The following is a 13,480-nucleotide window of genomic DNA, read 5'->3' as shown; positions in this document are numbered from 1 at the left end:
TCCTGACACACAACAGGACCTCAGGGCACTTGGCTGACTTGTTTTGCAATAAAATTTGAAGATTTCTGAAAAACATTTCTAAATTTTATCTGAAACTGTTATTGTAGGTTTTAATGATACATTCTAAAATAAAAGGACATTCATAACATTTTTCATATATAAGTAGGGAACGTTGGCTCAGAGAGATGTGCATTCTCAGCCCACAGCAGCCGTGGCCACACCAAGGGCTGTCACCGCGCTCTGCGATGCATGGGGTGGGGGGGATGGGGGAGCCGCTCCAGAGACGCTGGGCAGAACTGAGCTGCAGAGCTACAGCACACCAGGGCTCTCTTCCCATCAGATGCACGGATGTCCGCGCCTTCCGTCCATGTGTCGGAACACAATGGTTTTGCGTCTGGTCCCGGTGCTGGTGGAGCTGCAGTGCTGGAGGCCCATAGTTCAGGGTTTAAGTGATAAAGGAAAGGCTCGTCGTCAGTGTACGCGTGAGGAGTTCTTGCAACGCCAAACTTCAGAAGCCCCCGGGGCGTCTTCCAGAGAAACTGTGATGTCCTGGCTGGAAGAGTGCACTTGACAGCTGGGGGGCCAAGGGGTGATGGGCCATCGGCATGGCGGAGTGCCTGCCTGGTGACTGTCGGGGGGCATGGGGTCCCAGCACTGCCATGGGTCCTGGCACAGCAGCTTTCCAGGTTACAGAGGCGGCTGCAGACGCCAGGAGTGAGTTGGCATCCATCCGGCCGGTTGTGTTTTTTCCTGACGGGTGGAGAAATGTCCAGGTGCTGCTCACACTGCAAGCACTGAACCGCACGCGGGCGTCGGGTCTGAGAGCCCGGAGTCACATGGAGGAGGAGGACAGTGAACCGTGGTCGGTGCACGTGGGCGTAAACGAGGAGATCACGGGTCATCACATGGTGGTGTTGGAATCTCTACAGCCTAGAAGCCGGAGGTCACAGGCCTTTAGTCTTTCTGGACGTCCTGCAAGGTGTCTGCATGTTTCTTGAGCTGAGCAACTTCCTTATCCAGCTTCCGGTTGATCACACTGGTTCATCCTGGAGCATTCGGGCTGCACGGAAGGCTCAGGAAGACTTCCTTCTCGGTGCCATGCGTTCCCTCCACCATCGTGTCCCCGGACGGATCTTGGCTAGATTTGCAGCCGGGGTTCAGTGAGATCAGCCAGACCGAAGCCCGCGGCCCGGTTGGTGTGGCCTTTTAGCTTGATGACGTCATAGGCACTTTCAGCCACCATCATATGTGCCCCCTTCCAGTTCTTACTTTTATCATCTGTTCCCATTTCTGGGTTCAGTTCCCGGGCAGAAATGCCTGTCACGTTCAGTCCCCTCCACACAGCCACTCTTGAGTCCCCATGTTCTCCCAGAGTCCATCCATGGCAGCTGCTGGGATGAGTGCCAAGTGTTCAGCCCTGAAATAGCAAAATCTAACAGAATCCAGATGATACGCCCTTGCAGCCACACCGCGCTCGTGCTCGGGTAGTCCCCCAGGTCCCAGGTCACACATGAGACCGCCTGCTGGGCTGGAGACCACAGCCACAGCACCGCTAGGACCGCAGTTGCCTGTCCCAGGGACAGTGAACTGGAAGACACTGACATCTGAGCCGCCTCCCTCCTGCCGGGGGCCTGCAGTTACCAGCCCAGGCCTGGAGTTGGCGGCGGAGAGTCACCTCTATCCGCCGCAGTTTTAGCTTCGGAAGAAACAAGTTCCCGTGTTGCAGACCCATCATCTCTCCTTTGAGTTTATCTTCCAAAACACCCACAAGGGCAAGTTCATCAGCCAGAGAGTTTCCCGGAATGCTTCCGGCATGCACCATCCCAACTTGTCCAGCACCCAGTGGAGTGATCTTACTGTCTGGGAAGGTTGCCCGTCCTGCAGTGCAGTCAGGTTTTCCGTCAGAGTTGCACGAAGAAGACAGTGTCTGCTGTGTGCACTGCCTCGGGTGCAGGGTCTGCCCCGAGTGCTCCTTGGGACTCTCGTGCTTGTTCTGGAACAGATGTGTTGTTGACCTGTGCACCTGTGCTGCAGGAGCCGTGGTGGGCACAGCCGTGGGGGCAGGTCAGTGCTCGAGCACCTGGGGTCCCCATGCACGCACTCACGCACGCACGCACAGGAAGAACGGCTAGCGGACTCACTTAGGAGTAGTCGTCAAATCCCTGGTTTTGTTAGCGGTCTGAGTAGAATGGGAAGTGTGCCAGGAGCATCCATCCCGTGCGAGTTCTCTGAAGCAGAGCCCTGGCGTCGGGAACCCGGCCAGCCTCTCCCTGCATGGAAGACCGCTGTCACTGCTGTTTTACTGGCACGCTGTGGTTATTCAGACTTGGCTCTGGGGCCGTTTTTTCTGGAAAAGGAGTGGAATGAGCCCATCACTTTAAGACAACTGCCAGTATTGGTTACCAGAGATGAGATCGAAATTAGGATTTTGGGAAACTTCATCTATCACTGTGAGTTTGATATCTTCCCAGGACTTAGACTGTTGGGGAGAGAGGTAGTGACGGCAGTGAGTTGATTGATATCGTGGGGGGTAACTTATCAGTGTTGGGATGATTTCCGGGACTCAGCAAACTACTGTTTTCCAGGTGGGTGCTGGGGCAGAGTTGTTCAGAGCGCCAGGTAGGCCAAGGAGCCCAATGTCTGTGACAGTGCCACCAGCCACTCCCCACTCCAGGTGGCAGCGGACCTCGAAGGAACTCCACTGGTAGAGTTTGGGTGCTTTATTAGAGAAGAACGCCCATAGGTGTCTGAAAAGGCTTCTAAAGGCGCCCCCTCCTGTCCAGCTTCTTGCCTAAATGAGGCTGAGTCCTGCATGTGCTCCAGCCTGCCCAGCGGGGCATAGCCCACTGAAGGCCAAGGCTGACGGGAGCCCAGCTGTCTTTTCCGAAGGCAGATGCTAAGATTTGCAAAATGTACAGCGGGGTCAGGCTTCCCATGAATTATCTTTGTTTTGGGAAAAAGTGACTCTTGAATAAAAATATCACTTACGTTACTATATGATGGTTTTATTTTTGGTTTTTAATGACTTAAATGTATATTTGAAAATGTCTCCATTTTAATTTCTTTAACATAAACATCAACGTGTATAGCCTCAATAAAGGAAATCTCTTTGGGATCTTCCATCAAGTTTGAAGGGTGTAAAGGGGTCCCCAGAGCTCGCATTTAGGGCGGACTGGTCATAGTCACTTGTCCCTCCGTCCCGTGTCAAAGCCCAGTGTGGAGAGCCTTCCTGAGGTGGTCAGAAGGGCCATCTCAGGGTTCTGGCAGGCTCGCTTGGCTCCCCTGGCAGTGACTGTGCCCTACAGTGGCTCAGACTTGCTTGTGGTCTCAGGCTCACGTCCTCCAGAATGATCTTCTTGGGGCCTGGGAGTTCCGGGAGGGATAGGCGGAAGAGGAGAGAACCCAGGCTTTACCATCAGGAAGAAGGAGTACCTCGACACTGGCCCCCCTTGCAAAAGGACAGTGAGCAAGCCCGCGTGGACATGGGCACAGAGCCGGTGGTGAGTGTCGCCTGTGTGTGCAGCAGGGCTGTGGGGAGCTGCCTGCTGACCACGCTCTGAGAGTCTCTGACTGATCTGGTTTCGGCACTTGCCAACGAGGAAGAGGCGCCTCATGCAGGGCTCAGGGGGTGTGCTTTCAGGGGAGTGGAAAATGACTTTTTGAAGTAAAAAATTCAGAACGATTCCTTTAAAAGTACTTAAACTTTTCAAGGTAGCTCACAAGCAGCCTGTTGTAACCTGCCTGGTGAGTGCACCGCGCGATCGCATTGTGATGTGTGTGCTGATAATGGCACTTTTGAGCCTCTCCGTGTCCTGCCCCGTGGTCCTTTCACTGCAGCTGCTGGACCCAGTCAGGAGCCTGCGCTGGCTGTCCCCCTGCCCCCCCGGGAGGAGTGCGAGAGCAGGGGCCGCGCTTGCACGTGTGACAGGGCCTGGGAACGTGCTGGCGCACACGGTCGGGCTGGGGTCTGTCGGTGGGGTCCTCGCAGCAGGGATGAGGAAGGGGCTTGCCTGCTTCCCTGCAGTGCCAGAATGCTCTGTTGCTGAGCCATTGCAATGGTGTCGGCGTCACTGTAACGCTGTCGTGGACATTGGTGCTTGTAATCTTCATTTTTCTTTACTCTCTGAGGGTAGGTGGCTGGGAGTGGGATTGTGTCTCCGCACATCATTTCCAAATTGCTTTTTACTTATTTATTTATTTTTATTTTTTAAAAGATTTTATTTATTTATTTGACAGAGATCACAAGCAGGCAGAGAGGCAGGCAGAGAGAGGAGGAAGCAGGCTCCCTGCTGAGCAGAGAGCACGCGGGGCTCAATCCCAGGACCCTGAGATCATGACCTGAGCCGAATGCAGAGGCTTTAACCCACTGAGCCCCCCAGGCGCCCCTCCATATTGCTTTTAAGTGAGCTTCAGGTTCAGGACCACAGGCGCCTGTGCTGAGCCGGCGCTCACACACGCACCGGGGCGCCCTAGTAGGGCATGCGGGAAGGGCAGCTAGCTCAGTTTTGTTTACTTAGAGCCATTGAAAATCTTGGGGTCATTCCCTCTTTGGGGAATTTGTAGTTTGTATCCTTTGTTCCCTTTTTTTTGGAAGCTTTAAGCCTTTCCTGTTGTTCTGTGTGTGCTCTGCAGAGTGGCCTTGACCCCATGGGCCGTGCTTGCTTGAGACCTCTCCAGCCTGCACTCTGGTTCACCGTGGCCCTCTTGTCCTCCCGTGGTTCTGACTGCTGCTTAGAGAGGGACTCCCCGCCCCGCACCCCCAGCTCTGCGCTGGCCAGGGATTGGATTGCTTTGGGCCTGCCAGTGAGCTGGACTCAGTGTTGGCTGTCTTCGAGAAAGATCTTCCCCAGTTTCTTAAGCTCAGGGAAAACCAGAATCTCTTGTTCGAGTTAATATTTTATTTGGTGTCTCTTGTCAGACCACGTGAGGCTGCGGAGACGCCAGGAGGCCACTTCTTTCCGTGCCTGTGTCCGGCTTCCCTGGCACCATGGCACCATCCGCCCAGCGCCCCGGGCCTCGCCGCCCGCACCTAGTACAGCTTAATCCACGTCTTCCCGTTGCGATAGCCTGCGGGCCTCACCGTGTGTCCAGGGCTTGTGCAGGAGGGTCTGTTGGCTAGCAGAGGCTTTTTGTATGACCTTTCTCTGTGCTGCGGATGGTTACATCTGCTTTCCCAGAATCCCCTGAATTTTCTTCCTCTGCTTCAAGTCTTGGTTCTGTTTGTTGGTTAGGTTTTTAAATACCTCTAAGAGTGAAGTACTGTACTTAGCCTCATACAGCACTTTTTTCGTTAAAATTCTTTCCAGTTTTCAAAATCCATATGCAGCTGGGGCCCCTCCCATGCAGGCTGGGTCCCTGGGGACACGGCCTCGGTGAGGTCTGGAGCCACCATGGGTCTGCTTGGTTTGGCGTGGCAGACCGAGGGGCCAGGTGAGCCGGGTGGGAGGACACGGTTCCGCCGGCCTGGCCGGTCGTCTTGCACGCACTGGGTCCTGTGTGGGTGCGCTCAGATACTAAAGCGGTAGAAGCGTCACTGTTTGAGGTGACAGTTGTCTTAGGCCTTTGCAAATACAGTATTGTGTTCTACAGTAGATCCTCAGATAAGGAATTTCGGTAGAGTGAGAACATAAACTGGTCACGGCTCACTTTAACCAAAAGCAAGAACCTGCAGACATTAACGTGTTTGATCCGGCTAAGAGCCCAAGTGTAAAGTATTTGCTCACGATGCACAGTAAGTCGAAATTGTGTTCCTCGCTCTCTCCTCCCAGCTCCTGCCATATTTGAGTGGGAGAGCTCTGTGACTGTGGTAGAAACACCGGAGAAGGTGTTCTTAAGCCGAGCCCGGCCGGGGTCTTTCTGGGATCCGCGATTCCCGGCTGCTCGGTGCTTTCTGAGCATCGGACCGGCGGGCCCCGCTCGGGAGGTAGCGCGTGGCGGGCAGTCTGGGTCCTGAGGCTGACTCTCAGCAGCCTGCAGCCTGTCCGGGGCTCCGTGTGCACTCCAGCTGTGTTCAGAAGAAGACGGACAGCGTCACCTCGCCGCCCCTTCCCTGCTGCCGGGTAGGCTTCGCCAAGCCAGAGGTGGCAGCAGGCGGCGGTGCTGCGCGTGCCAGTACCAGTCTGCACCCCGACCGAAGGCTCCGAGCGGTGGGCGCCTGCATGGGCTGACAGCGGGGGCCCCCGAGTTCGTGGAGCGAGTTGGGGCTGTGACTGGAGAGGTTTGGGTGAGGGTCACAGATGCCCTCAGGAAGTTCGGTTTGAGTGGAGGAGCGTGGAGACTTTCTGACCCTGACTTGCGAGTCTCACTCTTGTTTTCTTCTTTTTATAGGCATCAGTTTGTAGAAAATAACTTAATACTAAAGATGGGTCCCGTAGATAAGCGAAAGGTGAGTCCGATTCCTGCCGCACCTCCCCGAGTGTCTGTCTCGCCTCAGCCACGTCAGGGTCTGGCCCTCCGCCGTGGGCTCCGCCTGACCCTTGCTGCGTGTGCATCCTTGGTCTTTGTTCCCTTTCTCGACAGATCATTTCTAGATTGGGCGGCTCAGGAAGGCTCGAGCCACTCAGGGGAAGCTGTTTGAAACCACACAGGAAGGCTGTGGTAAAATAGAAGTACAGCCTCTCATTTCTGGCTTGGAACCAGGGTTTTGATATCCTATCAAATTGTCTCTTACTTCATTAGAATTGTTTTTGAAAATTGTTATTTATTTGTTTTCTGGATTAATTAAATGGATTAATTGTGTCAGAAATTTCAGGCTCCACAAATGCTCTCCCTCTGCCAATGCGGGCCTTTCCGAGTTCAGTTCCCAGGCCTCCATTCCGTTCCTGGCCATGCTGCACACGCCAGCCCTGTGCGGCACCGGCAGTGGGGAGCATGCGTTCCCCCACCCCACCCACCCCTGCCCATGGTGCAGAGGGCACGAGGGGCGCCCTGAGTCTCCCCAGCAGGCTCGGTGGAGCAGGCTCGGGTTTGCCTGTTGGCGCTGCCGCTCCCCTGTGTGACAAGGGAGGGAGACACGCCCAAGTGGGGCTGTTGGGATCCAGCCCACGAAGGCCGGCAGGCTGGGCGCTATGTTCTGCCTGCCCCTTTCTGCCCTGAGAGGCCGGGGCCATGGCCGGGGGGAGGCCAGGTCCCAGGTGAGAGGGTGGGGGGCTGGCGCCGGTACCGGTGGCCCAGGCTGCTCTGATGGCCTGGCCTCCAGGGCTGCGGTAGGTGCCGCCCACCCCCACTTCTGAGCCCTGATGAGCAGGGCCTTTTCTTTTTGCATCAGGGCTTGTTTGCACGACGACGACAGTTACTGCTTACAGAAGGGCCCCACTTGTATTATGTGGATCCTGTCAACAAAGTCCTGAAAGGGGAAATTCCGTGGTCACAAGAGCTCCGACCAGAGGCCAAGAATTTTAAAACCTTCTTCGTGCACACGGTGAGTTCGTGCAGGCTGTCCTCTGCAGGGTGGCTGTCTGCCCCTTTCTTCGTGTCCCGGGGCCCCAGTGCATGTTCGTCAGATGGGGGTGACCCGAGGGAGCTGGGGTCCTTGTGTGCACGTGTGAAGTCTGCACATATGGCAGGGGAAAGCCATGTGCTCATGTGCCTTCAGAGGTCCCCGTGGCGGCCGCAGTGGGGGGCTGCTCTTAGTGGGACCCCCTTGCAACGTCGCGCGGTCTCTGTCTCCGCAGCCAAACAGGACGTATTACCTGATGGACCCGAGTGGGAATGCTCACAAATGGTGCAAGAAGATCCAGGAGGTGTGGAGACACAGATACCAGAGCCACCCGGACGCCGCCGTGCAGTGACAGGCCGCGGCTGCTGCTCTTGCTGCCAGGACACGCGCCCCAGCGCGGCTCGCCACCCTCCGGGACGCTTCCAGACCACCTGCCAGCCATCTCAAGGGGGACGCAGACGGCGGAACCTTGCAGCTTTTTTATTTAAAAGAAAAGAAGAAAAAAATACCCAACCACACAAAGAACAAAACCAATAACGAAAAGGAATTCAGGGTCGCTTTGCTTGCTCTCTGTGCTCTGTGGAGGCTCCCCAAGCTCTCCCCGCCGTGGGGACCCAGCGCTGTGCACGTCCACCTGATTCCCACCCGGGCGAATGGAACAGACTCAAGTCACCAGCTCTGCGCCACACGCCCTGGTCACCCACTGGCCGGTCCTCCTGTGGCCGAGGGGATGGGATGTGTGTCTGGGCTCTTTCTGCTCCTCAGTGACCACAGAACCCGCCGGCAGGGAGCCGTGTGCGCCTCTGCCGGAGCGGCTTCGATCTCCGGGGCGGGGGGGTTCTTGGCTTTGGTCCGTGTGCTCTTTCTCTTGTGTCCCTACTTGATGCCCCTGTGCCCCGCCAGGGACCCTGCTTGCCTTCTTGCATCGCTCGGGCTGTGAGTGCTCCATGCCTTGTGCTCATTGGGCAGGCTCTGGGGTGGGGAGACGTGGAGCGGGCTGTCGGGGTGCGCGATGGGGCCACTGCTGAGGTCGGAGGGTGCCGGCAGGCCGTTCGGATTGAGCGTCCCTCTGCGTGGGGTTGGCCATGTGGAGCTAGAAGGAGGCACGGGTCCGGAAAGAGCACGGTCAGAGGTGGGTGCCCACTCGTGCCAGGAGATAGGGAGGGCTGTGCCCCGCTCCGTGCAAGGCCCGCGCAGCAGGGCAGACTGGGCCCAGTGTCCCCCACGTGGAGGAGTGCTGCCTGATGAACTCCCGAGAGTTTGGTCAGAGGGTGGAACGTGTAGACCCTCGGGGCAGTTTGCTAGGGCTGAGGGGATCTGGGCACCAGTGGTCTCCCAGCTGTGACTCACACCCCTTTCATGGTGAGGGAACGTTCTCGTAGCCTGACTCCCAGCACGTTCACATCTCCACAGTGAAAGTCTGAAAGCCGCCTCCGGCAGCCCGGTCATTGATCCCCGGCAAGACGTGGGCCTTGCCGGGATGAAAGCGTCGGTCTCCCTGCACGAGGATAGGAATGCCACACGGGGGTCCGAGCGCCCAGCCTGCTCTTCCCTGTGCTTTTAGCCAGCCTGCCTTTCCCTCTTCAGAGGCAGCTCAGTGCTGTGTACCTACCGCAGGGGGTCCACGATTTACCGGTCCTTTGATTTCTTTGCTGCTGCCCCTGGACAGAGAAAGCCTGTGGGCCTGGTGGGGCTCAGAGTTCCTCTCCCTGCCCAGGTTGTCCCGTGAGGGTGGTCCACAGCCTGCAGGCCGCTCACAGACATTCTGTCTGTCTCCAGGGGATGAACAACTTTGTAGTTTCCTTTAACTTTCATGAAGGCACCAGCACAAGGTTCACACATGAAAGATTCCCCCTGACAACTCTGCCCCCATCTCCTGTCTCAAAGCATTCGACACCCCGTGTCGAAGAGTGGTCCAGATTTAGACAAAAGAGGTCTTTCTCAAACGGGTTTAGTGAGAAGAGTGGCCCTTGTCAGCCTGGGAGGGAAGCATGGCCACGGAGATGTCCCTGCTGGGCCGTGCGGGGGCTGGACGGGAGCAGAGGTGGGGCCTGAGTCTTGCGCACTGCTGTGTGAGAGCTGCGCGCGAGCGAGGGTGCGTGTGCACGCGTGCCCATGCCAGGGCGGATGCCAAGCTGTTGGGGGCGTGCCTGTCCCGGGCCAGGGTCATAAGTCAAGCTCCCCTCTTCCTCCTCTTCGTTTTGTGTTCACCTGCTTTTCAAAAACGTAAGTCTTGCCGGGCCTTCAAGAACGTCATTTCCAGCTTTCTCCCCATGTTGATCATTTGCCTTTCTCGGAGCCCCCGCGTCCGTGGGTGGGCGGTTTGGAGAGTTGGGGGCTGCTGCTGCACCGCGTGCTTCCGCGGGTCCGGCTGCAGGGACGAGCGGAGCTGGCATTGGCTTGAACAAGAGCACTCAGCTGGGCTGCTCTGGGGGAGACGGAAGTCCACTGCCGCGTTCCCCCTGAGCAGTGCCACTACCTCCTGGGCTTCACCCACCAGCTCCATCGTAACCTCCAAAACTAGAGAATGAGGGGTTTGGGGTTCAGCTTACAGCTGACAGAATTGAAGTGACTACCCTTACCTGAGCCAGTGACAGCTGAGCCCTTCTCCCTGTGCCACCTTTCTCCTCTCACTCAGAGCCTTCGCCCCCCCTCCGCCCTTTAAAGGCACATACATGTTCTTTCCCAGCCCTGTGCTTGTCCGTGTCAGCTTTCGTCGTGTGCAGCTCGTCCTCAGAGCTCCTGCCCTGGCGTGCGGGCGCCTTGCCTTCTAAGACGTGGGCATGGCTGTCGGTCGAGTATGTACACAGGCGTACGTGAAAGTACAGATGATTTAGCCACACCGAGAAAGTGCCCTGCTATTGACTAGATCCAGGAGCCATGTGTCAGTGAGGGCAAGGAGAAGGTTCAGTGCCAAACCGCATAGCCGGCAAGCAGGGCCGGTCCCACACCATGTGGCCTCGCCAGGCATAGTGTAGGGGGCTGGCCTGTGGCCTCCACAGGCTCGGGGCCCACTGCGCGTCGCCCCTCTCTGGGAACTCCAGGAAGCCAGGTTTGGGTGGGACTGTTTCCTTTCCTCTTTCTGTGGACCTGAGCAGGAGTGTGGACACTGGGTTGTGGTATCAGGTGGCCCCATGGGCTGCACAAAGCCCTACGTGGGGCACGGCACTGTGCTGTCTCGCTGTTCTGATCTTGGCTCTCAGGAGAGCGTGTTACACACCTGCTTTGCGGGAGATGCCTCCTGCTCGTGCCAGGGCTGGCAGGACCCGCGCCTTCTCCAGACCCCTGCTACCGCTCTGTGGTATTTGTGGCCAAGGCCTGTAGGCATCGTAGGAGGCAGCCCCGTGGCATAGACTTACCCAGGGCCATGTGCCAGCCTAGGGGCTCCAGGTGGTTCTGTACTTTCTTCAAACATTTTTTTTCCGAGAGTATCGCCTGTAGGCTTACCACCCAGGAGAGACCACCCCCCCCCCGATGCACACACATGTATTTGCTTTTTCAACTAAACTGGGAACATGAAGCACACACTGTGCTGCATCTAGCTTGTTTCACTCGATCGTTTATCTTAGGCTTTTCTCCACGTCACAAACAATGATTAAAAACATTGTTTTTAGTGATTGTAGAGCTTAATGGTTATAAATTTTACCATCACTTATCTGACCATTTTCCTATTATAAAACATTTGGATGGTCTCTGGGTTTCACTATTTACATAATGCTGTGGTGAATATCCTCATAAATCTTTGATTTTGACTCCGATGCCCCACCCCCAGTTTTTAGAGGTAGTGTTTTTGGGTCACAAAGTGTTTATTTTCAAGGTGGCGTTAGTCTCTGTTGCTCCGTCTTGACCTGAGGCTTGGATGCTCAGAGCTAGTCCACAAGCTCCTCATTCAGAACAAATCCGTCTCTGGTAAAGTGTGTGTTCCAAAGGATGTCCTAGTAAGACTGCTCTTTTTTTTCTCCCCCCACAATGCTAAAGTGATACCATTTATTGCAGTCCGTTTGCGACAGATTCTTCCGAAAGTCGTTTCCTTATTTTCATTGACAATCTGATTACGCTTGCATGTTAGCACCTTCCCGTCCCTGCTGCGGTGGCTTTCAGGTGCTTGCTGGGATTTTCCGAAGCTTGTGCTTCGTGTCCACAATGGTACTGAATCTGCGTCTGCACAGGCAGCAGAGATACACAAGCGCTGAACTGACCTTGCCACACACTCAGTGGGTGATTTGTCATTAAGTTTGCAGACTCAGAAAATACACTGGGCCATTTGGAATCCTTAGAAGAGCAAACCCTCTGCTTGAGAAAGAGACCACGGAGGCAGCTGGGTTTCCCGGAAGGCTGTTGGCCCCGTGCTGCTCAGGGGGTGGTGCTCAGTACGGAGGTCTCAGCAGTTCATTCCAGCGCAGCGGCCAGGCCTTCTCCAGTAGAGGGTGGTGGCCCTGACCCTTTTGGCTTTTGGGACTCCTTCCCTGTCCGCCCTTGTGGTGTTGCAGGTTGTCTGGCTGGCTTCAAACCCAGGCTACCCAGTTTGGTTTCATTCCTAATTTCTCCACTGTAGTTTGGGGTCCACTCATGGCGAGGGGAGAGGTGCGTGAGAGATTTCTTCTGGTGCCGTACGCAGCATCACAGGTCTGCCAGAGATTTGGGCTGGACTGTGCAGAATTGGACTTCCTGCCCTCCCCTGACACCCCGGGTCCCCCGCCCCCTGTCTGATGCACAGACTGGGGGTGCTCACTCCCCAGATGCAGAGGCTGCAGCCACTCGCCAGAGTACGATAAAGGTACTGTTCTTAGAGATGTCGCCATGTACGTCTTTCCACATCCTTTCTTTTCATCCAAAGCTCACGTGAGCTGATGGTGACTCAGGTGGGTGTGGCCCTTCCCTCTTAGGCAGCCTGTATGGCAAGTGCCTTAAATCAGGGCAGGAGTCCCTTCCAGAGCGTCGGAGGGGTGCAGGCTGCTGGCCCGGGTTGCGGAGTTGCAAATCAGGCTGCCTGTGGAGAACTGGTTTGGGGAAGGAGCTGTTGCAGCGAAGAGCCATTTTCTCTGTGGCTCAAGACTGCTGTGACAGACAGCTGAACCGGCCTGCATGTGTACCTGTTTTCCCCAGAACCCACTTCTTCAGTATGAAGGAGCACCAACCTTCGCGTGCAGAGAACTTTTTACAAAGGCAGACCTTTTCTTAGCGTGTGATGCACCCTAGTCCCAACCCGTCTGGCAGAATGACTTAGGAATAGGGGTCATTTTGCTGGTGAAAAGCCTCTATCCTTATCAGAAGTTTGATTGGACGTTGACAAAAATAAATTTTTGCAGTATTTAGAGCTGCTGTAGCTGTTCCTTTACACAAAATAGGATGAATCAATAGTATGGTAGCTGTCTTTCAGGTTGGTGGCAGTCAGTTAGAACATGTGTAAAATTCTCTACCTGGTCTGTAGCTGTAACTGTGATGTACAGGCAAAGCAAAAATTTAAAACATATGAAAACAAATAATGCAATGATATTAGGATATACACTTTTGTATTTTTATTCTTATATAAGGTTATTTGCTGGCTATTGTTGGCCTCTAGTTCAGTCTGTGTTATTTAAAATCTAATATATGAATTATTTGGATTGAATTCATGTTCGGGGCCACGTTGTTGTATGTATTGATGTACAGCCTTGAATGTGAATAATTATTGTAAACTATATTTTACAACTTTTTTTCTGGCTTTATTATATAAATTTTCTATTTGGTCAATGATTTAATCATATAATTTAATGAATCTGTTTCTTCTCTTTTTTTCAAATATTTGTGCTTTAGATGTAGTTACTGGATGATGAATTTTCCACGTATGCTCGGTAGTCTTGTAATAAAAAAAGCATGTAGAGTGTAGACGGTCGCTGGCGTAACTCTTCTTTGACCGGGGGCGCGGGTCGGGCACAGTGGCCACCTGCATTCCGGGCCCGGAACCCAGCGTGTGTGCGGCGCACGCCCGCGGGGCGAAGGCCGGCGAGCCCTTCGAGCCCGACACCCGACTCCGGCCGGAAGGGGGCTCGACCGGCCGCT

The 13,480-nt window shown here is 55.1% G+C and overlaps 1 protein-coding gene across 2 annotated transcripts in view; it reads left to right on the top strand.

The window, feature by feature from the left end:
• LOC111156293 (3-phosphoinositide dependent protein kinase 1) overlaps nucleotides 1–13,306 on the top strand; it is a 74,655-nt gene extending 61,349 nt beyond the window's left edge. For both annotated transcript variants that reach the window (XM_022517072.1, XM_022517073.1), the window contains exons 12-14: nucleotides 6,328–6,385; nucleotides 7,268–7,420; nucleotides 7,674–13,306. In XM_022517072.1, coding sequence (XP_022372780.1) covers nucleotides 6,328–6,385; nucleotides 7,268–7,420; nucleotides 7,674–7,790 — 328 coding nt within the window. In that variant the 3' untranslated portion in view covers nucleotides 7,791–13,306. The remainder of the gene's footprint in view (nucleotides 1–6,327; nucleotides 6,386–7,267; nucleotides 7,421–7,673) is intronic.
• The last annotated feature ends 174 nt before the right edge of the window (nucleotides 13,307–13,480 follow it).

The sequence above is a fragment of the Enhydra lutris genome, unplaced genomic scaffold, assembly GCF_002288905.1.
Source record: "Enhydra lutris kenyoni isolate GAN:26980312 unplaced genomic scaffold, ASM228890v2 scaffoldscaffold45, whole genome shotgun sequence".
NCBI lineage: Eukaryota > Metazoa > Chordata > Mammalia > Carnivora > Mustelidae > Enhydra > Enhydra lutris.
This window is presented reverse-complemented; position numbering and strand designations above follow the sequence as displayed.